The sequence below is a fragment of the Anser anser genome (assembly GCF_964211835.1).
Source record: "Anser anser genome assembly, chromosome: 2".
Taxonomy (NCBI): Eukaryota; Metazoa; Chordata; class Aves; order Anseriformes; family Anatidae; genus Anser; species Anser anser.
The window spans coordinates 22,412,949-22,439,855 of NC_139721.1; the positions used below are offsets into that span (position 1 = coordinate 22,412,949).

Sequence of the window (26,907 nt, forward strand, 5' to 3'; positions counted from 1 at the left end):
TAGTGGCTTTTGAGGAACATTGAGTCTTTAGGGGAGACTTGAATACGATCAAGATGGACATCTGTTTCACTGCTAGCACAACCCAGAATCGAGCAGCAGTAGCTAGAAATGCCTTTGGCTACTAGAAGGAAAAAGTCAACATTTTCAAAGCTAAATACCTTCAACTAAAAATGTTAAATGTGTATAGGTAGAATCTAAGTAAAAGTAACTCATTTTTCACGGGAGATAGGCACCAACCCATATATCCTCTAGTATATGCAGGTGCCAAACTCCTTTGAAAATTATTTCCTTAAGGTCTTGTCTAAAACTGTGGAACCTATTTCATTTATATGCCAGGTTTGGTGGGCTAAAGTTTGTGGAAAAATGTTTCCTTCCCCTATCTTTTTGAAACACATCCATTATTGTCCAGTGATGGCGGTTTCGGGGTATTTTTCAGATCCAAACACCATAATTAAAACAGAGGATTTGGGGAAAGATTTAGACTCCTTTTTCTAAAAGATAATTTGGCGTTTGTTTGAATTTATGAACTGGTTCCAAGACTCTATGCCTCAGAAATTCATGTAACAAAAATGCAATGATAGTCACAGTAACATATATCAAGCACACAATATTTAATTGTTTTGGTTATTGCTGCAAAATGCTATTTCACCGTGGCACAAATTCTGCATGTCCATTATCAGCGTTTCTTCTTAAGTGCTGGCTTTATGCCACTGAAATGTGGTTACTCTTCAAATGTTAACTACAATGTTAACAATTTTAATGGCCAATTATGCATAAAGGATACAATAAAAGATATAGTATCACAGTGACGATGCCATTAAATATGTTGTCCTTCTGCCAGTATGCAACAGAAGATTAAATCCATCTTAAATTGAGCTTGATTTATGATGACCCCAAGGAGCTAAATAATTACTTGCATTGGAAACTCAACCTTCTATAAATGACTGATATTTGGGTAGTAATAACTTAAAGTTTTTTTCATCTCTAGTTGTGGAAGAACAGTGCGTACTTTTGGGCTGACCTACAGGCTTATCATCAGCTTTTCTACCAAGAAACTCTTCATCCCTTTAAAATATGCAAGCAAGCTCAAGTAAGTTGTAAATAATGTATTTTTTCTTCACAAATACATTTGTTCATTCCCTTCACAAATGCTTTTGTTCAGTGTAAAGACTGAAAAGAAGATAGAAAAGTTTCCAAATCTTGACAACTCACACCAAAGTATATCTGGTTTGTGGACAATAAAAGAAGCTCTTTGGCTTGCTTCCACAGAATTTCTTGATTTAAATGTTAAACATGCATAGTTTCATTTCTAAGCTCTGTTGTCTGTTCCCAGTTTTATCTATTATACTCACTTTACCTAATCTCCCCTTTGCTACTCTACGTCGTATTTGGAAACCTCCTGTTTAGTATTAACATCTGTGATAACATTTTTTTATAAATCATCTAATTGTGTTTTACCTTTCTTTCCATCTCCTGTGTGGGTTAAAATTGCAGGTCTCATAGTCCAGGCCTCAGATAATGACCTTAAGTCATGAAAATGGATCTTTCACTTGTCAGTCCTGATTTTCCTTTTCTGGTTGTCAGGGCATTGTTATACTCTTTACATAAGCATCTCCTCCACCCCCAGATTTGATCTTTAGACCCTTATTTACTGTCAAGCAGAATGGATGTTTCCTATAAACAAGTATTCTTAACAGAATATGCACTTTAAGTCAGGGAATAAAACAAAACTAAGCTGGTTCACCCCAGGCAATGGGTACTGATAGCTCTTACTGACTGCAAAATAGTCTGATACTGTCAGGGAAGGAGGCTACAGCAGTGTGATATTGTGAGAAGGATTCCAAACAACTTTTAACATCATTTTGTGAAACTTCAGTCTGTTTTCCCTCTGTAAACCTTGTGTAGGAGTATATTCTATCTGCATATTTGAATATACGCTGTAATAGAGCAAAACTACTTCAGAGGTTGTTGGAACAAATATCTCTAGGAAGCATTAGAGAATAATCTCATTGTATAGCTTACGCTATTGAGCATCTTGAATTTGTCTTCTAACTTGGGAGTTTTACTGGGGCAAATTACACAATGTTGCATATTTGTACAGATTTTTCACTAGAATCAGTGTTAATTGTTTGGAAACTCTAAGCAGAGGCTGAAACTTGGACTCCCTCTCCCTGTTGCATACTGGCTAACCCGAAGTACTCCCTTGTTTATTTTTTTTTCCCCCTCTAGCTCTACTGATGGCATTCCTAAGGCTGACCATCTCCCATATCTTTATGGGTTTGTGGCTAGGGACTTAGTTCACAACAGGCGTGTAAGCTATCTGCCTGTCCTGGAGTCCTTCTCCAGAACTCTCACCTATCAAAGAAGCTGCACAAGCATGTTGAACAGCGTGGATGTTTTGTCCCTATCCTTTTAACTGTGTAGCTGAGTCTCTGAAGTTGCGGTATACTTAACTAGATAATCTTTTGGGAAACTTGATAGGGATTGTTACTCTGGGGAATGTCAAGATGTGGGAGATTCACAAGCAGATTGGATAAATCCCTTTTTCCATTAGGCAAAGATATACTGACCCAAATTTACTGTGTCATTTGTGGGCACAGTTAGCTTGTTTAATCAGAGAGTTAGGAGTATAGCAGTGGCACTCTGTGTAAAGTCAAAAATATGAGAAATTTCTTCTTCTTTAAAAAAAATATTTAATTATTTAACCTACTGTATCTAGCCTGTGTCTTGATCTTCTTGTATATTTTTTGTAGGCCAATTTTAGGTTATGGTCTATGATGGTCTTAGGTTAAGATGATTCAGTTTTTAATTCAGCTTAATTTCACACCAGTCTCCTCTCTTTTTGGTATGGTTGCATGGTTGATAATTAAGGTTCAGGTCTTTTTTATTTTTCTTATCTTATTTCCAGTGCCGGCCTGGTGGTGACAGCAGAACATCGCACAATCTGTGTTACTAGGCAATTGCAAAGAGCTACATACACATAGCCATTAAAGTAAATACATCAAAACGAAATATGCGAAACTGTTCCATTAGCATAACTAACAGCTGAAATGTAACATAACAAATCAACACATGTGCTGCAACATTTGGTATCATTCTCAAGCTTGCCTTTTAAGGCTTCACAAAAATTATTCTTGTTTTCATTGGAACACTGTTAAGAGTCAAGCTGCATCCAATCTACAGGGTCTTTATGGAAAAGATGCTCTCCCAGATTCTGTGCTCACCTTTGGCACAATAAGATAGTCATACCAAATACTCCTAAGAGAATGTGGATCAGATTCTAACAACACATCATCCTATGTATTTTACTATTTATTACAGAAAGAGACATCCAGAGTATTCTGTATGTGTTCTGCCTGCTTCCTGTTAGGAACAAGAGCAAACCTGGATTGCTGTGTCTGCTGCTCATTGTTTCATTTGTTAGGTATTTTTATCTAGTTTTATGATAGAGAAGCACATTCATTCAGGGGGGTGTATATTCATTCATTCAGGGAAAACAAAACAAAACAAAACACCAACATAGAATGAGGATGAAATCTGATACATAAGAAAAATGATGGGTACTGGTAATCATCCAGGAACGTATGTGGTTATTCACTATAACCATGCACGCAGGAGTGTAAAATAAATTGGGAAAGAAAAACAATAAAGAAACAGATGTATCTTTTGAAAAAAATTGTTACTTAGAGTTGGAAAGTTTAATATAGTTATGGGAAGTACAATATTTTACACTAGAATCGGCTTAGATAGAGGAAGTTTTCATTACTGTGAAGTTCTAGGGTCAGATGCAAGATTTATGTTAATGGAAAGTGATGATGGGGGTTAAGGCAGTGCAGCCTTTCCATTTAAGGCCAGACAGTGCATTGTATTCTTCCCATCATGTAATTCTGTCAAGCAGCTGCATAAGCCCCTCATTTAGATCAGCGCAATATCCACACCAAAGAGCAGCAATATGAAGCACTTGGGCTTAAATTTTCGGTGTGTTTCTTGCTTCACTCTAGTCATTCTGAGATTACTTACCAAAGCTGCCTCATCTGAGGTGAATTCACAAAAAAAAAAAACAAGGCCTGAACAATCCCTGATTTGAAAATTAATAAATGAGGCCAAAATCTTAATCTGAATTTCCTGAACATTTCATATTTTCAGATTTGTGCCATCATAATTAATGTCAATATGCAAACTCTGATCAAAATTCCAGATCAGGTTTTTGGGCTGGATCCATCACTTCTTCTAATGCACTTATAGGAAAATGTATAGCTGGCAGGTAGGAAAGTTCTCTGTGTTTTACAAAAGAAACAAAACAGCGAGTAAATGAAGCATGATGTGCACTTGATATAACATGCCTAATATTTTTGTATGAGTTTTATAAACTTCAAATTCATATAATGTCATTTTTTTTTTCTGTTGATCCTTTAGGACATTGGCCAATACCACAGTTTCACTGTTCCACTGAGAAAACCACAAAATTTCCATGACATAGGAATCTAAAAAGGCTATGACTATTCCATTTAAAAGGACAAAAACCTTCTTTTTTTTCTTTATGTCGTGTTAATTTCATTGCCCAGTGTTGAAGGCTGTGTACACAGAATTTTTTTTTCTCTTTTCTGACATGTCTAGAACTCCTAGCAGTTGGTCTTCCTGCAGTCCTTGCACTGAAATCAGCACAGACCTACAGATGTGCCTGAACCCTCAGCAAGGGGCAGAGGAATGAAAGCTCCTTCTTTCTCTTGCCATTTGCAAGTGCATGCAGTCAATTTGTGGCTTTGTGATGTTATGTTTTTACTTGCTGGGTCAAATCCCATAGCAATGGATTCTTACAAAGATTAAAGCAAAAAGATGGCATCTCACCAAATTGTCAGACAGTGTGAATCTGCATCCTTCAAAGGTGAAGAGGCTGTACTGATTACAGCACTGAGGGTCTGGTTCTTCAAGTTCAGAAACGTGCACACCTATTGCTGGCTTAACCACCTCTAAATTTCTGCTTCACATGTATTACCAGCCCTAACAATTTTTTATAGGAAAAAAAAAAAAAGTCGTCTTTCTTTATTATACACTAATTTTGCAGATGAAATTAAACATGGTTAGAGTTCTGCAGGTAGAGTAGTCTGCAAAGGCAGTCCCTAATACAGCAAAACATTACAACAGTGTTTATGTGAGCAGATTGCCAGTAGGTTTTGGTCTATTTAAAATTTTAGAAATCTGGGCAATTTCTGACCCTGTAGGTAGATTTTTTTTGTCATCTCGGAAGAATAATGGTAAAAATATTTAAGTTAACATTTCATACAAAATCATCAGGGAATAAAGAACAGCACCCAGTCAGTTTTTTTGTTGTTGTTTTTATTTTTATTTTTTCTTAAAACTTTACTAGAAATGACCAGCCATTTAAGGAATGAGGCTAAATGTCTGTGAAAATATTGAGGACATATTTTGGCCCCTTTCACCTATTTGCAGGTTCCTTGTGTGGTTTTATGAGTCATGACAGGTAGACCAATGTAGCCCTAATGATGAATAAAATGGATAACCTCTCTTTAAAAAATCTATTTCTAAAGATATCACATCTTTTTATCATTGGGCTGTTCCTTTCTAATTTGTCTATTTTACATGTTATATGGTTTGGATCAGACTAGAACATGATATAACTGAAACTTTAGTAGTTTTCGGGTTCTTCAAAGTAACGTCTAAGACTTGAAGTCACTGTGAATCTAATTAATGCTGTCCCTGTTAAATTTCAATTTATTTGGGGATTTGCTGAGAAGGGTATAAGTTAGGATAAACGTGGTCTTGTTCTTTAGCTAGGGCTCTACTTGTGAATGTACTAGTTCCTTGGCCATGCCCTTACACCCGTGGCCCTATACTGCACTGATAAGGTGGTCCATAATAGCTACAAACAAGGTGGCCTAAAAAGGTGGTGATAAGGTGGTCCAAAATAGCTACAGTCTTTGTTTTCAGTGATTCCATCTACATAGAAAGGGGGCGAAATCCTGCAGAAACAGTAAATACACTAATCACAAGCTCTAACTGGAGGATGTCAGCTATCATAGCTCTGTATTCCTCAATGACCTGATATCATGAGAGTCTAGAGGGTATGTTTCAAATTGTTAAGGTCCAAAAGAATAGAGATGTAGTCTGGTACTATTGCTGTTTGAAAGAAAGAGTCCAATAAGTCAGAATTTGATCTAAGTCAAACAGAAATATAATTATTTAATGTACTCAAACATTCTCTCAGTGCTAGAAATCTAATCACAATAGTGTTCTATTATAGCTTGAAAACAGAGTAGATGTACTATTTTCCTCTTTCTACTGCTTTGCTCACCTGCTAGTTACAGCTGGATTTTAGCAGCATAAAGAAAAATGAGATTTATCAGAAACCTGCATTCTTCATTGTCAAAACTGTGTGAAAATAAATACCAAAGATGGACTCTTCAGTGCCGTCCTACAGAGAAGTTCTGATTTTTTCTACTAATCTGAACCCCAACCATATGTTTAAAAATAGTTGGACTTTGACAATGTGAATAAGAGAAAGCATTTATATGAATTTTATTATGGCAGTATCTCTTTTCACTTCATTTCTTAGCTGCAGTCAGCATTGTGATGTATCAGAGAGATATTCGTGAATACATGCTTTCAAGATATTCCTGGAAGAAAGTGCTTTTCTCCGACTCTTCAGTATTGTCTTTCATAGCAATTTGTGAAACATTTAAAATGAAAGAAGAATTTGATCTAGGTGTCTGTTTGAAAAAAGAAGCCTTTGGGGGAAAAAAAAAAAAAGATTCTATGATTCAAGAATGTGCTGCTAGTGAAAAGAAAACATTCTCCAGGCTCTGCTTTTCTCTATTTTTACATGTTGAATGGCAAATTCTGTGTGTTTCATTAAAAAAAAAAAAAAAAAAAAAAGCATATTATAAACCTTGCTTTGGTAAGAATTTCTTCTGTTTTATTGCAGTTCCTTTATGCAACTTACATTGCCCCATCGGCCAGTATGGACATTGGACTTCATCAGAGCAAGAAAAACATGATTTATCAGAAAATTGACCCAGCTTTTGAGGATCTTTTTGACTTGGCAGAAGAATATATCCTCATTCTTCTGCTAGAACCATGGATGAAAATGGTGGAAGCAGACAGGTACACTTATGGAAAGGTAATTGACTTGGATGACACTGTGAAAAATTTCTATGTCGTTGAAGAAAATCACAAGAACCTTCATATACAGCCTTTTCCCACTCCCGCACTTAATTCTGCTTCATTTATAGTCAGGAAGGGTGCAGTATTATGAGATATTTCAATCACCCACTCACTTCTACAAAGATGCAGGGAGTAGGTTGAGCTTCCTGTGAAAAGCAGACTTCCCCTTCTAAAGGGTGCTGCAGGCTTAATAGACCCCACGCTCAGTGAAATGGGAAGGAGTGCCTTTTGCTACAAGCAAAATTTCTCTTTGTGCTCAAGAAAGTGTCATGCTTCTTTAATCTTGTTGCTGATCAAAAGTAATTTTGTAGTACAGTGTATTTTTTTTACTACTTTCCTGCATGTATGTATGGACAAGTAGCAGAACGTATATCTAAATTCAAATTTGAGAATGGTCTTCTCGGCCTATTAGGAAGTCCTAGAAGGCTATTTCTAGGTGGTGAGTAGTACTACATGTTTAAGAATGGAGTATAAGGACAGAGAAAAAACGTACAGCAGCATTACCAGCTTCAGCACTTTGCAATTGAGGAGGTTCATAAAACAGATGTCTTGTTCACATTTTTGTGTTTAATAGTCTTTGATGACCCTTTTCCCCATGACTTTATGTAAACATGTCTTGGGTCATTGTATATCTTCAGCCTCACTGTAGCAGTTAGCATCCATGGTTATGAAAATGAACCCAAATACTTATTTTGTTATGTCGTCAAAGAAAATCACAAGAACCTTCATATGCATATAAAATACAAATACTTATTTTGGTTCATTTTCAAACCCCTCCCTGGTAATTTCACCTGATGCCCTAGTTCTGTAGGCATGAGGAACAGTGAACAATTGTTATCTTGTCATATTCTCACTGTTAATGCTTTTACATGTCTCTGTCATAACCCACTTCAATTACATCTCTTTGAAACTCAAGAATCTGTGACTATTTAACTTCCCCTTTTACAGCAGTCAGTTCATACCTTTCTTAAATTTGTCAATCCCATCTGTATTTGCTATTTTATATTCTTTTCAAGAAAGATGCAAGCAATACTTAAGATTTGGATGCACTAAGGATTATCTAGTGGCAGAATGGTGTTTTCTGTTTTGTTCTTCTTTTCCTTTCCTAATTGTTCCTATTATTCTAACTGCCTTTGGATTTCTGGTGAACTTTGAGTGGATGTGCAAAATGTAAGCTAATAGCCATCTGCAATGATTCCAAGATCTCTTTATTAAGTAATAGGAGCTAATATAAAGCCCTAATTTGGAGCTCATCTGAATGACTTAACGTTTATTGTTGTTGAATTCAGCTGTCCTTGTATCACACAGGCATTAAAGTATCCTGAAATCCTGCAGCTCTTCACAGTCAATTTATTTTTTTGCTCTGTGGAATCATTTTGCAAACTTTGTTGTCTCCTCACTCACCTCCTTTTCCAGAAAATTTCTGAATACGTTTGAAAAAACAACCTCAGCACAGATCCCTAGGAGACTCCAATAGGAACCACACCCCACTATGAAAACTATATTTCTTTATTTTTGATTTTCTACCTTTTAATTAATTCACAAGGGGACCTTTATCTCATCCTGTGATAACTTAATTTCCTTAAGAAACTTTGAAAGTTTGAACATTGTTGAAACTTTCTAAAATGAAATATGGGAATCCAAACACATCTGCAAAATAATCTATTTAATTTTCAACCTTTTCTGTGTTATTTTTTCCAAGTTATTCATCTAAAATTGTTTGTGACCTGCAGAATAACGTAATTGATTTGTGCTTTCATTAATCTGAAATTTAATTTACTTTCTATCAGACTACTATTAAAATAAACTGTGTATCATTTATAAATGTATATTTTACATGTGTATGATTATTACTAGTTGTCTAGTATCTAGTGCTAATGCTGCACTGAAACAAATGATCAGCTAAGCAGAGTATTAGGATACACCATTTGCGTATAAAAAGGACTCTGCTTTTGAGGACTCTGAATACAGCATTTTCACTGCTTCTAGTGATAGCAGAAGTAAAAATCAAAACCAAACCCTTACTTTATATTAATTAAATGCATGTGTCAGGTAATACTTCCTTGAATTAACTGAGGAGTAATCTATTCCCCTTTCAGTTTAGATGATGCTTTGCTTTGCAAGTGTTCAGTTACAGGCAGACTTCTAAATAAGTGCCCTAATAATGAAAGCATCCTAATCAAAGATTGAAAAAAAATAGAACTAAATCCTTTTGAATGCACAATATATGTGTTTGTGAAGAGTTATTATAAACAGACATAAACCAACCTGTTCTAGGAGGCACTAGAGTCTCTGTACTGGGCGCAGGCTGTTGCATTAGGCACACTCCTTCTGAGCACAAAGAAAAGGTCTGCTTTGTATTTTCTTCAGTCCCTGGCTCTACTCTCCCCCCTTTGTTCTCCCATACATCAGGATGTATTTGGCCCATAATGAAACAAGATATTTTATCAAGAATTAGGTGAGTTCAAAATTGTTTATTTGGGACATAGTCAGTATGTATCTACATTTTTATCTTTAAACAAAACATGAAAACAGGAGAGTTCCTTTTTATTGTTGACTCTCATCCTGCCTCTGTCTGTTCTCTGTTTGAAGTTTGTGAAAAATGTTCTGAATTATTTTCCTATTTGCTTTTAAACTACATTTTCCTTTAAAGAAAAGAATACCCCAAAGCACTTTACAACAGTGGAGCAGAGTTACATTGAGCCTAAAGGCATTCAGATAAAATGGTGATTAGTGTGGTATTCATGTTTACATAAAAGTGTAACGAATATCAATCTAAAAACTCTTTTCTTTCTCTTGCATGTAAATTCTTGTGTAATTAGACCACAGCTTTCTAATCTTTGTAATAGGAGTCCTAATTAATTTAATTAATTGACTCAGTTTTGCTAAATGTCCTAAACCTACATTTGAATGGTTTAGTCAGCCGAGAGGGACACCAAACTATTCTTTACTCAGTTACGGGTTGTTTGCACATAACATGGAGAATTACTCTAATGATACATGTAATGCTTCTAGTTAAGTTAAAAAATACTAACAATTAATGAGTTCCAATCATGTACAATTTACTGTTTTAAGGCATTAACTGTTATGAGACTGAAGAAAGGGACAGGACTGAGAGTCTGAAAGCTTTCGGCTTAATTGTTTAGATATTATAGTAAGATGTCATCCTTGTCTCGAATTTCCTTTTCTGGAAATGTGTCACTTTATCTTTTCATTATTTCCCACTGAGAGTGATAGTTTTAAGACCTGGCTTTCTGCTTCTCAGTGACACTTTGAAATGCAATTTGCTGGTAGAGGCTATCAGGTAAGTCTGGCGTGCTTTACACAATATAATTCAACAATTTTTTAAATACGGTGTTCTTCCCTTAAAGAGGTTATTTAGTGGTGTTTTGTAGAAATCTACATGTGAACCTACATAGACCTGAAAATTTTGTTCCACCAGAGCTTTTAATTGAATTGTTTGTCACAAGGATGTGACTTCTAGTGTCTCCTAAACATCTGTCTCATTATTGGCAAACGTATTCTTTTCTATCCACTGTCACTGGCAAGTTGCCTGTCCAGTTCTCCATCTTTCTATAATGTGTACTGTAGGAATGACATAAGATATTATTTTTATTAGGTGGAGTTGGTGGAAGAAACTCGACAGCTGGACTCCGTGTACTTTAGAAAGCTCCAGGCTTTGCATCAAGAGAGTGTTTCCAAGAAGGATGAGGTAAGACAAGTACCTACTAACAAAAACAAACTCTTTTTCTATCAGAGAGGGTTAACGCTTTGAGTATCAGCAACGAAAGACTGACTAAATGCCAGTTTGGAGAAGCAAGTAATCTGATTTCTACCATCCAGTTTTTGTGTAATGATTGATAGCCATTGTGTTAATTACAAATTCAGTTTTCTGTCAGTTACATCAATATTACACCATTGTATGATTGGACCTAACACGACAGTTTCCACTAGTTGAACACGTACCCCAATTTCAAGTAAATTACAGGTATGTATTGGTTTATTTGATTAGAGAACCTGCACACGATATGTTTAAAGCAAACATAAAAATAAGGCTGTATAAAAGTTAGGACCTTAACTCAATCTGTTTTCTTAGTGATCATAAAGCTGTTCTATGGAGACCGAAATTGTTTAATGCAGGATTATTAGACTGAGCAAATATAGAGACAACCAAAGTAGTTATGCAAGTGAAATCATTTCTTCCCTCAGAGTACTGTTGCTGACACTGGTCTCCCATCCTGCCCTGACGTTCTCAAAGAAGCTCAGAACTTGTGTCAAGTTCCCAAAGAATCGGCAGGTTCTAATCTGTATGACCTGATCCACGACAAACAGAAGTTAGAACAGTTCTGGGTTTTTCTGAATGAGCACTCTGCCAGGTATGTTTCTTGTTTATTATTAATTTATCCATTTTAAAGTTCAGAAGAAATCTTTGCTGAGAATCTTGGCTATGTAAATGTTCATGGATTTTAATCTTTTTTTTTTAAAGTGTTTGCATATTTATGAAGTAGACATGCATATTGTCCAGACAGCTGAATTGTCTTAACTTTTTTTGAGGGTAAAAATTCTTCTTCATAACATGTTTGTAGTCCAGTTTTACTTTCAGTTTATGCTTTTATTAGCGGTAAATTCCTGAATGAAGCAATTAGACAATAACGAGTAAAAAATATCTTTTTTAGTACAGTTTCAATTGATTACATTTTAAGAATTAAGGCAGGATGTTACAAAAATGTACAAATAGAACACAGCCATGTTATGCTTATTGTGTGAAGGCAACCGTAGTTTTGTTTGCACTGAGCTGAACAGAATTAACTACCAGCCCCTAACAGATACAGTTTATGCAAGGTTCTTGAAAAACAACCCACTTATTTAAAAATGAAGATTTAAACAGAAGTTCTAGCAGAAGTAAATGTGAGTTTGCCACTGGTTTTTTTTTTTTCTTTTTTCTTTTTTTCCAAGCCTCTCACTTATCTCTATTCTGTTTTAGGAAAAGGCAATTGTAATTTTTAAATAAGTGCTAGTAAATCCCTTAATTGTCACTTCCTTGAACCTGGGTTCCCATGAGCTGATGCTTATAGATAAACACTGCTATGGTTTTAAATTGGATGTTGGTCACCTTCTTCTAAAGTGCCCAGAGACGGTCATCTAGCACAGGATTCCTCTGGCCAAGACCAAATGTCACCGCTTCTGCTTATCATCATAGGTTCCCTTTGTAGTCAGAGAGATAAATACTTCTGGACACAATTCTTGTAATTCTGAAGGGAACGTCTAGAAACAGTTGGATGAATCACTTCTAAATATGGCTGTTTTTCTTCACTGACTACAAAAAGACTGTGGGTAACAAGCTTAGACTGAAAATTTCATGGCGTAGGTGTTCATGTTCAAGCAAGCACTGTGCCACATTTCTTCTTAGTTATCTAGATCAGTGGTCTCCAGACTTTTTTGATTGTGCACACCTGTCAGCAAAAGTGTTTTGAGCGTGCATACCCAATATATACATATGCATTTTATTAATAAATTATAAGCATGTACTACTGAAGTTCTAATATTTTTTTCCTCCCTCCCAGTGGATTGTTTCATGAACCCTTGCATGCTCACACTCCACTTTGGAGACCACCAGTCTAGACTTCCTCTCTAACTGGGGTGATGGTAGCAATCACCAGTGAACTGGCTAGAATGGGGGCTCAGATAGGTATGCTAAATCACCTCGGTGAGTTCCTGTCTCTCTGTTAATCACAGGCAAGTCCTGTGTTAAGTAATAGAGCCAGCCAGAGAAATGTTTAATCTATGAACAATTTGCCTTTTAAAAAAATTCCTTATGAAGAAAAACATTTGAAAAAGTCTCAGAAAACTGTTTTAGAGATAGGTCCAGACCTAGTAACCCAAGTCTGTTGTGGCCCAATTGTAAGTGATTCAAGTTTCATGAAGTCAGGTTGCTAAGCACCTGCACACAAATTCTGGTAAGAAACAAAATCAATTTCCATTAATTAATAGTCTGTTAAATATACAGGATACAATCACACAGTTGCAGGACAATTTGTGTTACTTAGGTTTAATGGGTTATTTATAACTAACTTGTTAGTTTTGCCAGAGCAACTGACCCTGCACATGCTCCTGATCTGTTGGAAGTAAAAAGTAGAGCATGCTTGGATAAGCCATCGCCGTAGACAGTTTAAGCTAATACACTTTAAGATGATATATTTTGCTTTTTAAGTAAGATGGACATATTTGGTCAGTTGGCATGAGCAGATGACAAGGAATAACTCCATAAACCACAGCAACTTGGATTGCTTTACTGTGGGTGAACTTATTTCCCTTTTGACAAACTAGCAAATGAAAGAATTTCAGTCTCAATAGAACTTAGGCCTGTATGGGTCTCAAAAGGCTTTTGAAAGGGAGACATCTGTTCTTAAAGCAGTTGGATGCTTTTGAAAGTTTTACTCAAAGATTAATGCTTCAAAAAAGCCAGTTATTAAACAAATGGAAAAGTGAAACAGATTTGTCTGAATTTAATGCTTCATATTTCCTGCTGCAAATACAATGAATGTCCTCATTAAAGTGCTCACAAAAGTCCAGATAGTAAGATACTATCAGAAAACAGTTATGTGAATTATTACTGAAACCGTGGGTATGTCAACTACTAGGTCCTCTGGTTTAAAGAATAAAACCAATATATGTTCCATTTAAACAAACTCAAATAGATAGTATACACTCAAATGATTATGAACAATATATAGGCTACGTATTGCATATAGATACAATTAGTCATTTATTATAAATAATGAAATAAGTAGTGGACTCAATAATTTATGAAAAGGCAGCCCATGAAAAGCCATAGAAATCAGATTTGCCATATATTCTTTTTGTCTGCTTGACTTGTGGACTAACGCAAAAGCTCTAGCACCTCACATGGGGTAGGAAGGGGGTTGATTCCCAGGGCTGCTGTTCCCAGCTGTCAACCTGTCATCCCTGTTCCTCTGTCAGAAGGCAGGACCAGGAGGCAGAACAGCAATGTTGACTTATTTCCCAGTGGCTCACAGCCTGTGATATCAATTCAAATTCTCATAGTATCAATTCAAACTCTCATCTGTTTCTTTTTGCATTCACTCTGTGAGCTCTGCTCTGTGTCTCTAGTTTGCAGTCCCTGCTAGATTTAGCAGCAGCAACCTGAGGAGGTTGCTCCATTCAGGGTCCTCCATAAGGAACCCTGAATGAGCTCCCCACGATGCTTTTTGATCTGTCTGTTCAGCATATGCCACAGTCTCACCAGACAGTACAAGCAAAGAAGAACAGACATAAAATTTCAGTCCAATCTGACCTGGTATTTAGGACTTAACACTTCGGTGGTTTGTGGTTAAACTAATAACTCTCTAGAATGTTATGAAATTAACTCAATATTGAAAAAAACATTCTGTTTAAATTTGTCTGTAGGATGGATCTCATGTGCTGGCTAGATATTGAACAGTTCAGAAGGATGCTCCACAAGGATAAAGAAGGAAGAGAGGAAAAATCCAAGGACATTAAAAACAAGTACCTGAACAAAAAATACTTTTTTGGACCCAACAGTCCAGCTACCAGAGAGCAACAAGAACAGGTACCAGTTAAAAAAGCATTCATTAAGAAACTAGTTGCTGTGACTGAGATGAGTCTGTCATCAGCTTTACTCTTACTTTTCCCCAAGCCATCTCTGCAACTGTAATCTACTTTTTTTTTGGCCAGTATTTTTGGAACAGAACCAGTCTGGTTCTGCTTTGGTTGTGGGGGTCTCTTACTTCCTGTTCAGGCTCACCCTTCCGGGTCCTCACAGAACATTTCTCTTAAATCCTGATCTGAGGCCACAGCCAGGGCACGCACAGCACAGCTCAGAAAAAGTGTAAAAATGTTTTTCAGGCAGAGTGGCTTGTTTCAGCTTTCTATTTTTGGTATGTCCGTAAAGTCACAGACGGCAAGTCTGAGCTGTGGTACTCAAATATATCTTGATACTTATGAAATTTACTTGGTCAAGTTGGGGTATTATTTGCCAGAGTCTGTATTCTATTATAGGTAAAGACAAATGTAATCTGTTCCCTTTTATGAAAAGTACATGTGAGCCTTGGGTAAGCATGCATTAAATACTTTGCTTACAGTTAAGCTCTTGCTTTGCTAAATCAAGGATGTAGAGAGATAAAGGACTTCTGGTATACACAAAAGTTTATGTCGTGTTATTGTGTTTGGATTGCTTAGCTAATGCATTCAGGTGGAGGATGGGGACAAATCCTTCATGATCAGCTTCCTCCAGCGGTTTTGCTAGAAATTCAGCAGTGCATCCAGAAGAGATTAGAAGAACAATGGCTGCCATTGTTCCAGGCAGATGAACAACGTGGGGCGGAGGGACAAGCAAAGGTAATTTTTTAACAACAGCAACACATATGGGCATTGTTTTTTGTTTGGTTCATAATTTGCCATTGGGATAAAAAGTTTCGGGGGAAAAGCAGCCTATAACTCACATTCAGTTTACATTGAAAAAGACACTCTAGCACATACAGGTTGAAGCATTTAGCTTGATAATTGTGAAGGCAGTTCCTCTGAAGGCAGAGTCTGGCTGACAGTATTATTGTTAGATCCTAAATCTGAAGAAGTTGGTGTTGGCTCTGCTGCCAGCTAGGCTGCCAGGGGAGAAAGATGATCTTTGCCATAATGTTGCACTCTCCATGTGCCATTCTGCCTGAGCCATACACTTGTGCACAGAAGAAATTCTGCTTTGTAAAGGATTTGCCCAAGGGGACACGAACTCAAGCGAGTGGGCTTCCCATGCTGTATTCACCCTCTCATATGGTGTCCATATTTTCCCTTCTGGAGCTACAGTGCCTGTAGAAATGACTGCCGGACTTCTGAAATTCTGCTTGGGGGGGATGTTAACTTCTACAAGCCTTGCTTCCAATTGGTTACCCTAAAAAGTTGCCAGAGAACTTGGAATGAGGAGTCTTTCACTCTGCTGGCTCATTAGAAAGACTGGGGAAAGGGCAGAGCCAACACCTCCCTTTTATGGGAGCGCCTCTGTGGCTGGGATCTATGGGGGGAGATCATCCTGCTCATGACAGTTGCAAAAAAACTTGTCTTATGCACTTCCACAAGAGCTCTGTAATGTGAATGTCACAGCAGAAGGAAACTTGATGGTTCCACCATGCGGACAGACATGCACACCGCAGTGATTCATAAAACTTATTTTCTATGATTTGTTTTTAACATCAAGAGGGTTTTCAGAAGCATTGCCAGAAATGCACATGAACTGGATCCTTTTAATTGATTCAGAGCATTAAGCAATCGGAAAAGCGTAGATTCTGGTAAGACAAATTGTAATCTTAGTAATGATAAAATTAAAGCAAAATTTCCTAGTCCTCTGCCCTTTGTAGCTGAACTCTGCTTCCCTTATGAGCCCTGGCACAAGACCATGGGATGAGGCTAAGCTGCTTCCAGTTCTGGAAGCTAGCTTTTGCATGCCTCTTCTTGCACCTGCTGCACTGTACTGGCAGGGAGAGTAGCCCCTGCAGTTTGGAAAATGCTGTATTAAACTCTAATAAACAGTTTACAGGAAATGCATAGTTTTAATCAGCTTTTAGTCTTTCCCTAGTCTTCATTTTTGTCTCACTGCTCTTTTCTCTTTCTTACTGCAAATTCAGAGGATGAAAAGGTCCTTTGAAGAACGTATTTTAGAAGAAATGAAACCAGATGACATTCTCTACTTGGCTTCATATTTCACAGTGACCAAACACTGTGGGCATGCTATGTAGTCCTTATTCAGAAAATCTGCCCTTGATTTGAGGTGTATTTTTTGCTACAAAGAAGCTGAAGGATCAAGTCTGTATTTCTGATACAGCTGTCCAAAGGAACAAACCCAATTCATATTAAAAAAAACAACAACATTAGACTCAAAATCTATTCCCAGTGTAAGTGGTACCTCAACATTATGGGTAGGATAAATCAAGGGAAGAGTGCCGTTTGACTGCCATTGCCTCTTGACTTAACTCCTCAGTGTTAATGAGCAAGGGCTCATTTATAGCTTAACAGCGGATGGTGTTCAGTGTGGGTCCACAAGTTTCATGTATCAAGAGCCAAATAAAGATAGTTGAAGTGTCAACTATTCTCCCACTGTGGTCTCAATCATTAGAGGGCTGAATATTAAACAAAATATTAAAAAAAATACAATGATAATCTTTTGTTCAACTGTAGGTAAGGGACAGAACTGAAGATCTCCTAAGCCAAAACCAGGAGAAGACAACTAGGATGTGGAAGGCAAGTGAAGTTTATTATGTCTCTTGTGTCTGCAGTTTCGCTGTCTTTTCTGTTCGGACCTTGCACATCCTTCACCATTTCCCGGCTGACAGCATGAGGCCCAAATGCAATGCTGTCAAAAGCAGGCATGATTGTATTGGCTACAGTGGGATGATTACTCACATTACTGGTGAATCTAGCTCCCTGCTGGATGTTCACGGTAAATTTCTCTCCCTTCCTGGCTAAAGAGGTCATACTTGAAAAAAACATGTCTCTTGTCCTTCTCTGTAGAGCACTGTTAACCCTCCTTAAACTGGTATTGTACCTTTAATTCACATTTATCTGTATTTTGCATGCAGTGGACTTATTGGGACAAGCTGTTCATTCCAGCATCTGGTAGTTTATTTATTATTGCGAGTGGATTACGTGCAGACACAAAAGGGAATGTGAAGTATGCAGTGGAGTGGGCAGGTTTAATCATATCTCACAGTATCTGTTTCATTTAGAATTGTATTTTAATCTTACAGCACTGAGATAATATCAATTTTAAACATCTTAAACCTTTGTAATAATACATTTCATCAGATGTTTGCCAGTTTTTTCTCTTGAAGAGCAGTGAACTCTTGGTGATTGCCAACATACAAGTTGTGTACATTTATTCAGTTGAACTTTTATTGTCTGTTGAAATCAAACTGGAGACCCGGTCACCAATTATCCATGCAAACCATTAGCTCGGAAGGGATCCAAAGTGCATGTGGGTTCTGTTAACTGAGTTTTCTTTTGTCTGTTTGTCAGGAAGATGGTTATTTTCCATATTCTGCTTTAAGGTTATTAAACCATAAGCTAAACAGTATTCGTACATTAGGCAGGAGCAGCGTTTTGTTCTTCCTTTTATGAATATGCCCCAGAAAGAATTTTTCCCAATAGCTTCTTAAATCCTGGTCACAGCGGAGGGAACATGTTTGGAAATTTGGAGGAGGGCCGAGAAGATGCCACCTTAATGTCTTAAGTTGCACTGACTTCATTTTAACCAGAGGACTCTTTGGACAACCACCACACACCCTCCGGCAAGGGTAGGCGCCCAACCCTGGCAGGCTCCACAGCAGAATCTGCAGCGTAACCTCCGTCTTTAAGCAGTTGCAGGAAGTCTTTCAGCTTACCATCAGGTTATATTGCCAGGACTGTCTGCAACAACTACAAATGCTTCTGTCCCATGCAGACCATTGAACAGCACTCCATCTCTCCGGGACTTCAGGAGTTTTCTACCACTGTTACAAGACAGTTTTCATTCATCCATCTGATAACAAAGGGGGATTGTTTGGCTTGCTGCTCAGTTACAGCACAAGAACTGTTTGTTCAGGAAGGCAGGCCAGCCTGAACTTCATTTCAAACAAACTGTCCCTGCATAAGCCATCTTTCTTTCTCCACCCTTTCCTGGCTGCCTACTGCTCCCTGCTTTGCAGCAGGAGGATTTCCAAAATGTCTTGATGACTTTAAATTCTATTTTACTATTGGTAGTTTTATTCCACAGAGAGCAAACTCTCCAGCTTCTGTTGGTGATCATGGCAACACATTTCAAAGCTCATTTTGTTAGTGAGATCCCTGTCAGAAGCATTTTACAACTTTTAGCTATGTGGTTTGTCTGTTCCTTTTTCTTTGTTGTTTGTTTGCACAAAACTCAAACTGTTCTCTAGAAAAGTAGCCTGTTGCCATAATCAATAACAATAGCTGTTTCCATACTTTATAGTATGTACTCATATGGTCTAAATCATTGTCAGTCATTTCCTCTCCCATCACGTTTTCCAAAAAATGTTGCCCAAACCAAACTGGAAAAAAAAAAAGAAAGAAAAGAAAAGAAAAGAAAAGAAAAGAAAAGAAAAGAAAAGAAAAGAAAAGAAAAGAAAAGAAAAGAAAAGAAAAGAAAAGAAAAGAAAAGAAAAGAAAAGAAAAGAAAAGAAAAGAAAAGAAAAGAAAAGAAAAGAAAAGAAAAGGAAAAAGAAAAGGAAAGGAAAGGAAAGGAAAGGAAAGGAAAGGAAAGGAAAGGAAAGGAAAGGAAAGGAAAGGAAAGGAAAGGAAAGGAAAGGAAAGGAAAGGAAAGGAAAGGAAAGGAAAGGAAAGGAAAGGAAAGGAAAGGAAAGGAAAGGAAAGGAAAAGAGAAAAGAAAAGAAAAGAAAAGAAAAGAAAAGAAAAGAAAAGAAAAGAAAAGAAAAGAAAAGAAAAGAAAAGAGAAAAGAAAAGAAAAGAAAAGAAAAGAAAAGAAAAGAAAAGAAAAGAAAAGAAAAGAAAAGAAAAGAAAAGAAAAGAAAAGAAAAGAAAAGAAAAGAAAAGAAAAGAAAAGAAAAGAAAGAAAAGAAAAGAAAAGAAAAGAAAAGAAAGAAAAGAAGGAAAGAAATAAATGAAACCTTGCCAAATTCTATTGTATCCATGTCATAAACTCATAAACTACTGAAAGTTAGGGTCAGTGCAAAGATAAGAATCAGACAGTTTACGCTAACTAATGCCTTTGTTATTGCTTTTTGAAACAAAGTTTATTTGGTGCATTTATTTCTTCTTTGACAGCATGTGGACAATAAGTGGGTTTCTTCATCTAGTGAAATAATTGCTTTCCGCAAAGCGCTGTTGAATCCAGTGACAGCAAATCAGTTTCAACGCTTTGTGTCCCTGAAAGGAGACCTCCTGGAGAATGGAGTGCTCTTCTGGCAAGAGGTACAGAAGTATAAGGTATGGTAGTAAAACAGCACAAGGGGAGCATCATTCAACTTGTAAGCAAATGCATCCATTACTGCAAATTAGGAAAATTTTAACAAGAATATCTCTAAGCATTTTCTTATTCATAGTAAAACCTCCTTCACTATTTATTTGTCTTTTTCTTTGATGAAAATCCTGACTTCTTAAGGGTAGCTGTTTTTTAATGACTTGAATGTATTATGCCTGTGTTTCTTTGTGCTTCTTCAAACTCTGCCTTTCTTTTGAATCTCTAAAGGGATACTACTAACTAATGAATGCCCAGATTTTGGTATACATCTGTTGAGCAGTAGAAAATATGCAAGCAGTAAATGTTCATTCTGTCTTTATAGCTAAACACTGTTAAACAGAGGGATTATTGCTGAGTTGGGTAGTTACTCAAAAATCAGAAAGAACTTTGAAATTCAATCAAATGTACAAATGTTAAGATCGTCTCTACCCAAAAAACTTGTATGTAAAATGCAGACATCATCTCCCTTACACTCTGCACAGTTGCATCTGACTGCCACTGAGGAGGTGGCCAAGGTTAGCAGGGGTTTTCTGTCTTCCACATGCATTCCTCTTTCTGCAGCTGCTGTAGCGTGAAGCAACACACAATCAGAAACCTCTGGAGTGAGACTTTAAATCACACAGCAGCCTCCAAGTAGCACCCTGGACTGAAGGCAGGGGCACCACAGATCTTTCACTTGTTCCTTACTCCTTTTGCCTCTGGGATATTGCTGGTGCAAACAAAGCCTCTCCTGGGCTCCTGAACATAGTCTGCATGCACATGGAGAGCAGGCAGCATGAGGTTAGCTAACATGCTCAGAAATTAGGAGCCGAACACAGGCGATGCTGCAGTAGCACTTGGAGATCCTGCTGCGGGCATGTGGGTGCATTTTCACTGGATAGTTTTGGCATTTGAATTTGGGGTCTACTTTAGAAGCTGAAGCTTCTCTGCTTCCAGAGGGCAATCCTTCTGTCCTCACAGTGGCTCTGACCCCAACGTGAGGAGTCACAGAGTTGTAGGCTGATACGCTCTCTGGAGATGCTGCTGTCTCTCTTGGTTACAGAGTGACCATCTTATACTAGAAAGTTCACATTAAGGCACCTGAAGTTACGTGATATAAATGCTTCTCACAATATCCGACATTTTTTTTTCAGATTTGTGACTCCTCGTTGCTACATTTTGGAGGACATGGAAACTTTCTACAAATGTGGAGTGTAGTTTAGACTGTTTTCTTTGTCTGCTTTCTGAAGAAAGGCTTCATTGTTTTATGTCCCACCCCCTCTCCTTCATCTATGTTAATTTTATTTGTCTTCTTATCAAGAAAAAGCACAATCTGACCATATTTCTACATGCATGCGATTTGTCATGGTTGGCAGTTGATGCTCTTTATAGAAGCAAAGGGCTGGAGCAGTAGGAGTGTTGTGGGTCAGGCTGAACTGGAGGAACATTGCCAAAGATGTGGGCAGTACTTTGCATAGTGCATGCTTGTGTTGTCTGAGCCCTATCACGCCATCAGTTTAGACAGAACTCCCTTTGGGAGTCAGTGTCTGCATTGCTCCTCATAACCCATTTGGGCTGGCGGCACATATTGGGACAAACAAAAAATACAAAATTTTTTTTGAAAACAAATATGAAGAAATATAACTCTGTGGATCATTTCCATCTGTTTCTGTATGTTCACGTCTCATTCCTCTTCATATCTTATGGCTTGTTTTTCTTCCCTCTTACTACAGCTCTCTGCATTTTCTTCTGTGCTAGATGAGCAAAGAAAACCATAATATATTCTTAGGATATATTGAATATGTTTTTGTATTGCCTTACTTTCTTCATTGTAGCTGTTATCATTCTTTTTTTCCTCCACAAAACTAAAAAGTATTCATAATAAAACAAAACTGTTCTTCCACATACCACATTTCTGGTTAAAAGCCCTGTTTTTAATTTCTTTGCAAAGTAAATATCCAGCCTCCTCTACCAAAACTAAATGCCTATTCTTCATTTAGAGAGCTCACTTCCTGAAAATTCTCTGGAATGCTCATTGTGCCTATAGAAGATACATGCGATAATCTCCTGTTGTTATAGAAATGTCTTGATGTTTATAGATAGATGGAAAGTACGTATTTCAGAGGATTTCAAGGAAGCTCTTTGAATGATTTTTCTCTCCTGTCACAGCCCAATAGTAGCATCATCAGAGTGTGAAAACACAGTAATAATAGGTTTTAACAGAATGATAGGGTCACATTAACAAGAGTAGAAAACCTCAATGCTCCTTTGAGATCTTACCCTTGTAAGTTCAGGTTTGTTTTGTATTCTGTCTATCCTGCATGAATTATTTCAGACATTGAGGTTTTGGGAAACTACAAAATCTTAATGACTGGAGAAACTAGAAATGAATGGAAGACTGTACTTGTAGCTGAAATTGTCTCCTCCTTTGCCAACATTCTTGGTTATAATACCTTGTACCACTCAAAATATTCCCCTCTGTTCTTGGAGTTTGTAAAGCATTTCTTTGTCTTTTTTTTTTAAAAGTTACTTTACTAGTCATAGCAAGCTCATTGTGAAAATCGGTGCATTTCACACCTGCAAATGTGTTTGTCTTTTCAGAAATGCCTCCTATTTACCAGTAATGTGCTCTGATCGAGTGCAGGACAAAAACTACACTGTTCCATCAGAATGTGCAGGCAGAGACTATCACCTAAAATCAATGACTGCTGTATATCTGCATTTGCAAACCAGAAGTCCCACTCATGTTTTAACTATTGCTGTGACCATGCACATTTGCTATAAGAATTTCATCCTACATACTGAAGAAATCTCTTTGTATAATTATTTTTGTATGACTGTTACTCTTTGATCACTGGGCCCCTGGAAAGGGTCTTGCATCTCTCTTTACACTGACTGAAAGTGCTATTTTTCATCTTTCAGGACTTGTGCCATTCTCACTGTGATGATGCCACAGTCCAGAATAAGATCACGGCTATCATCGACTGCTTTATTAATTCCAACGTACCCCCAGCTTTGCAGATTGACATCCCAACTGAACAAGCACAGAAGATTTTGGAGCACAGGAAAGAACTAGGACCTTACATTTTCAGAGAGGCACAGGTAAGAAGCTGGGAGAATCTCTGTAACAGATTTGGATAGAGTTTGTGTGGCTGATTTTAAGGACATTCCTTGTTGCTTACATGACAATTTTGACACCATACATAAACCTAACCATGAAGCAGAACACTAGAGTCATCCATTTCAATTAAGATTGTAGGGTGGAGATGACAGAGAAGTTTCAGATATTTGCTGCCAAATAAACTGACAATTTGAGTCAGCCAGCTGATATGGGAAAGGTGGTATCCAGGTCTGTGTTAGGAGTGCTGTCAGTTGAAATGAACTTCATTTATTTTTTGAATTGCTTGTTCTTTATCATTTGGTTAATGCCAGAGAAGCAATTTACAGTTACAGGATTCATTGATATAAATATGAAAAAAAAAAACAGATGTGAGTGAAGCACAAAGCTTAACTTGCTGAATCTTTCCCTTTTTTATTACAGAAAGTCTGCAGAAAATTTTCTCTCTGATCTTTTTACTAATCAGACCGAACAGTAATCTATAAACCTTTACTACAGACTTACTATTTTCTTATTCCTCATTACTATCTTCTACGACTTATCTTCTAAACCCGAGAAAGCTAATTCGTTTTCTTTTCCTATCTAATTTCCATCAATACCTTTAAAAATCAAATGCGAGTGCGCAAAATATTTGGATTACAAAAGATGAGTGGTTTGTCAGACAAAAGGGTACGTATAGATCCTAAGAGAAATAAGTTTCATTTCAGCCTGTGTAAAAGACAGTGAACTCCAGAAATGTGGCACAAAACCAAGGGAAGAACTTGGCCAAAAAGTTGTCACTCAAATATGACAGTGACTCAAATGTCACTTTCAAGTACTTTAAACCAGAAGCAGTGAGGTGCTGAGCATACTTGACTACTTAGAAGCCAAGTTTCTGAATGAGAATTAAATATCTAAATAAACTGAAAAATGTGAGCCTTAGTACATGCAGCAACAGAATTCACTGAGCCCTTCTGTTTGCTTTTTAAAAATTGTTTTTCTTATTCTAGTTCAAAAAAGACCCTGTGAGAGATTATATCATTTAAAAATTATCCAAGATTTGCTCATAGATCTGTAATGTGGTTTAAGAGGCTTTCCAGAGGCAAAAAAGTATTTCCTTTCTCTTAAGGAGGAAAAAAACCCTCTCTCCCTAATGAACTGAATATTTGAAATACTTGAACAGAACAGTGGTGCAAAAGCAATTCTACTGGTGTATATTTTATCAAGAATACTTGTAAAAAATGATGGATGTTTTCATTAATGCAAACAATTGTTTAGGGAAATATAAAAAAAGAAAGTGCCTTTTAACTATGTTTTAGGAAGATTTCTCACCAGTAATAAACACACTGATGAAAAAAGCATGTGCCGAGCAAAGCTGGGTTGAAATGTCAGGACACGGTACGTAGGAGGAACAAGGCTGTGTATTCAAAAAGAAATAGTTATTACATTCTCACGGTAAACTATACTTTATTTTACAGCACACTCTGTCTTCCTAATACAGTCGAGACTGACTTTCTTTTCTTTCTGCACAGATGACTATTTTTGCTCTTCTGTTTAAATTTTGGCCAAAATTTTGTAAGTTTCAAAGCCGTTTGGCTAGTGATGAAATTTTGCTTGCCTTGGAGAGAAAAAAAGGAAAAAAGATGCAAAAGAAGGAAGGCAAAACATTAGAGGAAAGGCTCACAAAGCTTCAGGTGAGAGCTGATGGACTGAATAAAAACTGTTTCATGAGCAAACAGATAGGAATCCAAATATCCTTTTCTCAGCCTGATCCAAAGCTACCGAAATCTTTTTGTTAGAATTCAAGCTTTACATACAATGTAGTCCTAGGGCGATTAGTTCCCAATCCTGCCAATGCATATACATATGTTTAACTTGAAGCAGATGAGTCAGTGGAATACTCCTTTCATTAAGCAGAGAGGAAAATGTATTTTAGCGATCTTTTGTGCCAAGAGAATAGCGGAAGAGAGGGATGATTTTTTTAAAAAAAAAACAAACATGTATACTCCATGTGTAGAATGGGTAACTGCAAACCTGTTTACACTTCCCATGTGTACTGTCCTTTTAAAAGAATTTACAGTCCTGCTGGGTCACAATTGACAAAACAAACAAACAAACAACAAGATTTCATATTTCTTTTTCAGAAGGAGCATTTGAAACGGCTGCACATTATTATTTAAAATACTTATGTGCTAAATGCTTTGTATACTCTTTGTCTTTACTTGAGTATTTCTCAGCTTTGACAGTGAAATTGTGAGACTGTTCACAATAAGTTTCCAGACAGTGTCAGTGCATTAACACAACTGTGACCTCTGCAGCGGAATGCTCACTTGTAAAACTGTTTTTCTTGGAATTTTATTAATAAAAAAAATATATATTTTTTGCTATTGATTATAGGCTTTGCAAAATATTATTTTTTATGAAATGTAATTGTTCAGCAAGCTTTGAGGAGAGAACATTCCTTTAAGGGCAGAGAAATTATTGGACTTGCAAACTATCATAAGTAGCGTTAAAAGACCTTTACATATTTTAAATGCCATGTACACATGTGTTGAGACATTGCTTATGATGAGAACCACATGAGTATCCGAACAGATAAAGACATATGCCTGTACATCGCTATCCTCCTTTTAGACGTGTGAAAACTGAGGACCAGTGAAGTGTTACTCAAGGCCACACAGCAATGTCAAGTGAAGTCTAAAATCCAAAAACTCATGTTGCTTTCTCCAAAGCATGTTGCCTCCATACAGATACGTCTGGCAAGGCCATTGGCAACACTTACAGTGCAAGAATGCAATATTTCAAAGTAATGCACTTTTGTGTTTTTGCAGACTTATTTTTTCCATCTGTTTGTTGCCTGTCTATAAGATTTCTGATTAAGATCAAGGAAGTAAAGAGCAAATCTTGGCCAGGAGGGCAAAAGCCTAGTTTTTATGGGGAACAAATGGGAAAGGTGAATTACCCATCTGAGCTGGGAAAAAGGGTAAGAAATTTTAGAAAGTGACAGGCAGGGAATGCAGTTCAGTAAACAGTTTACAGACTATTCACAAAAAAAAATAATTATCAGTAAACCAGTTATTTCCTCTTGAAAGAATAGGTGGAACAGATAAATCTTTGAAACCCTTTCCTCTTCAATTATTTTTAAGAGTTTGCCATTGTTTGTTCTCTTACTTGAGATTTCTGTCCCCTTAGTGACAACATAACCATTCAAACTATTGATCCAGTATCCTTGGCAGAGCAGTGTAGGAAGCTCCTAAAGCCAATCAGCCTAGTTCAGGACAAAAGCCTTTCCCACCTCCTGCAAATTTCTGTTCCTGTTCCCCTGCCCCTCCATGCTGAGGGAGAAGAATAATCTGGCAAGCATTACAAATGATATTTTTTCTTATAGCTGCTTCCCCCCCACATATCATTTTTGTTTTATGTCAAACGAGCAACCATCCTCCTGTGGGAGGAATTTTGCTTTCTCCCTTCTCCCAGATTTGTCCCTAGGGTGGCTGATCTGTGTGGGCTTGCCTCACTGTCAGAACTGACTAGATAAGGCAGCCAGGCCTTGATGCAGCATAGAGGAAAAACAGGCAGCCAAGGTGGTTTTCACTGGACAGTGATGCGTGCCTTGGTATCATCTGACTATCTCATTATTTTTTGT

The 26,907-nt window shown here is 37.2% G+C and overlaps 1 protein-coding gene across 12 annotated transcripts in view; it reads left to right on the forward strand.

The window, feature by feature from the left end:
• RGS22 (regulator of G protein signaling 22) overlaps nt 1–26,907 on the forward strand; it is a 74,616-nt gene that overhangs the window by 32,011 nt on the left and 15,698 nt on the right. For 8 of the 12 annotated variants that reach the window (XR_014579707.1, XR_014579708.1, XR_014579709.1 and 5 more), the window contains exons 14-23: nt 989–1,090; nt 6,944–7,138; nt 10,802–10,894; nt 11,392–11,558; nt 14,611–14,773; nt 15,403–15,561; nt 17,389–17,451; nt 19,990–20,151; nt 23,087–23,266; nt 24,794–24,955. Coding sequence is in view for 7 of the 12 variants with exons in the window: in XM_083824126.1 (XP_083680252.1) it covers nt 989–1,090; nt 6,944–7,138; nt 10,802–10,894; nt 11,392–11,558; nt 14,611–14,773; nt 15,403–15,561; nt 17,389–17,451; nt 19,990–20,151; nt 23,087–23,266; nt 24,794–24,955 (1,446 nt within the window). In the remaining 5 variants the exon portion in view is untranslated. The remainder of the gene's footprint in view (nt 1–988; nt 1,091–6,943; nt 7,139–10,801; nt 10,895–11,391; nt 11,559–14,610; nt 14,774–15,402; nt 15,562–17,388; nt 17,452–19,989; nt 20,152–23,086; nt 23,267–24,793; nt 24,956–26,907) is intronic. The other 4 variants (XR_014579711.1, XM_083824129.1, XM_083824124.1 and 1 more) reach the window with 2 other exon arrangements.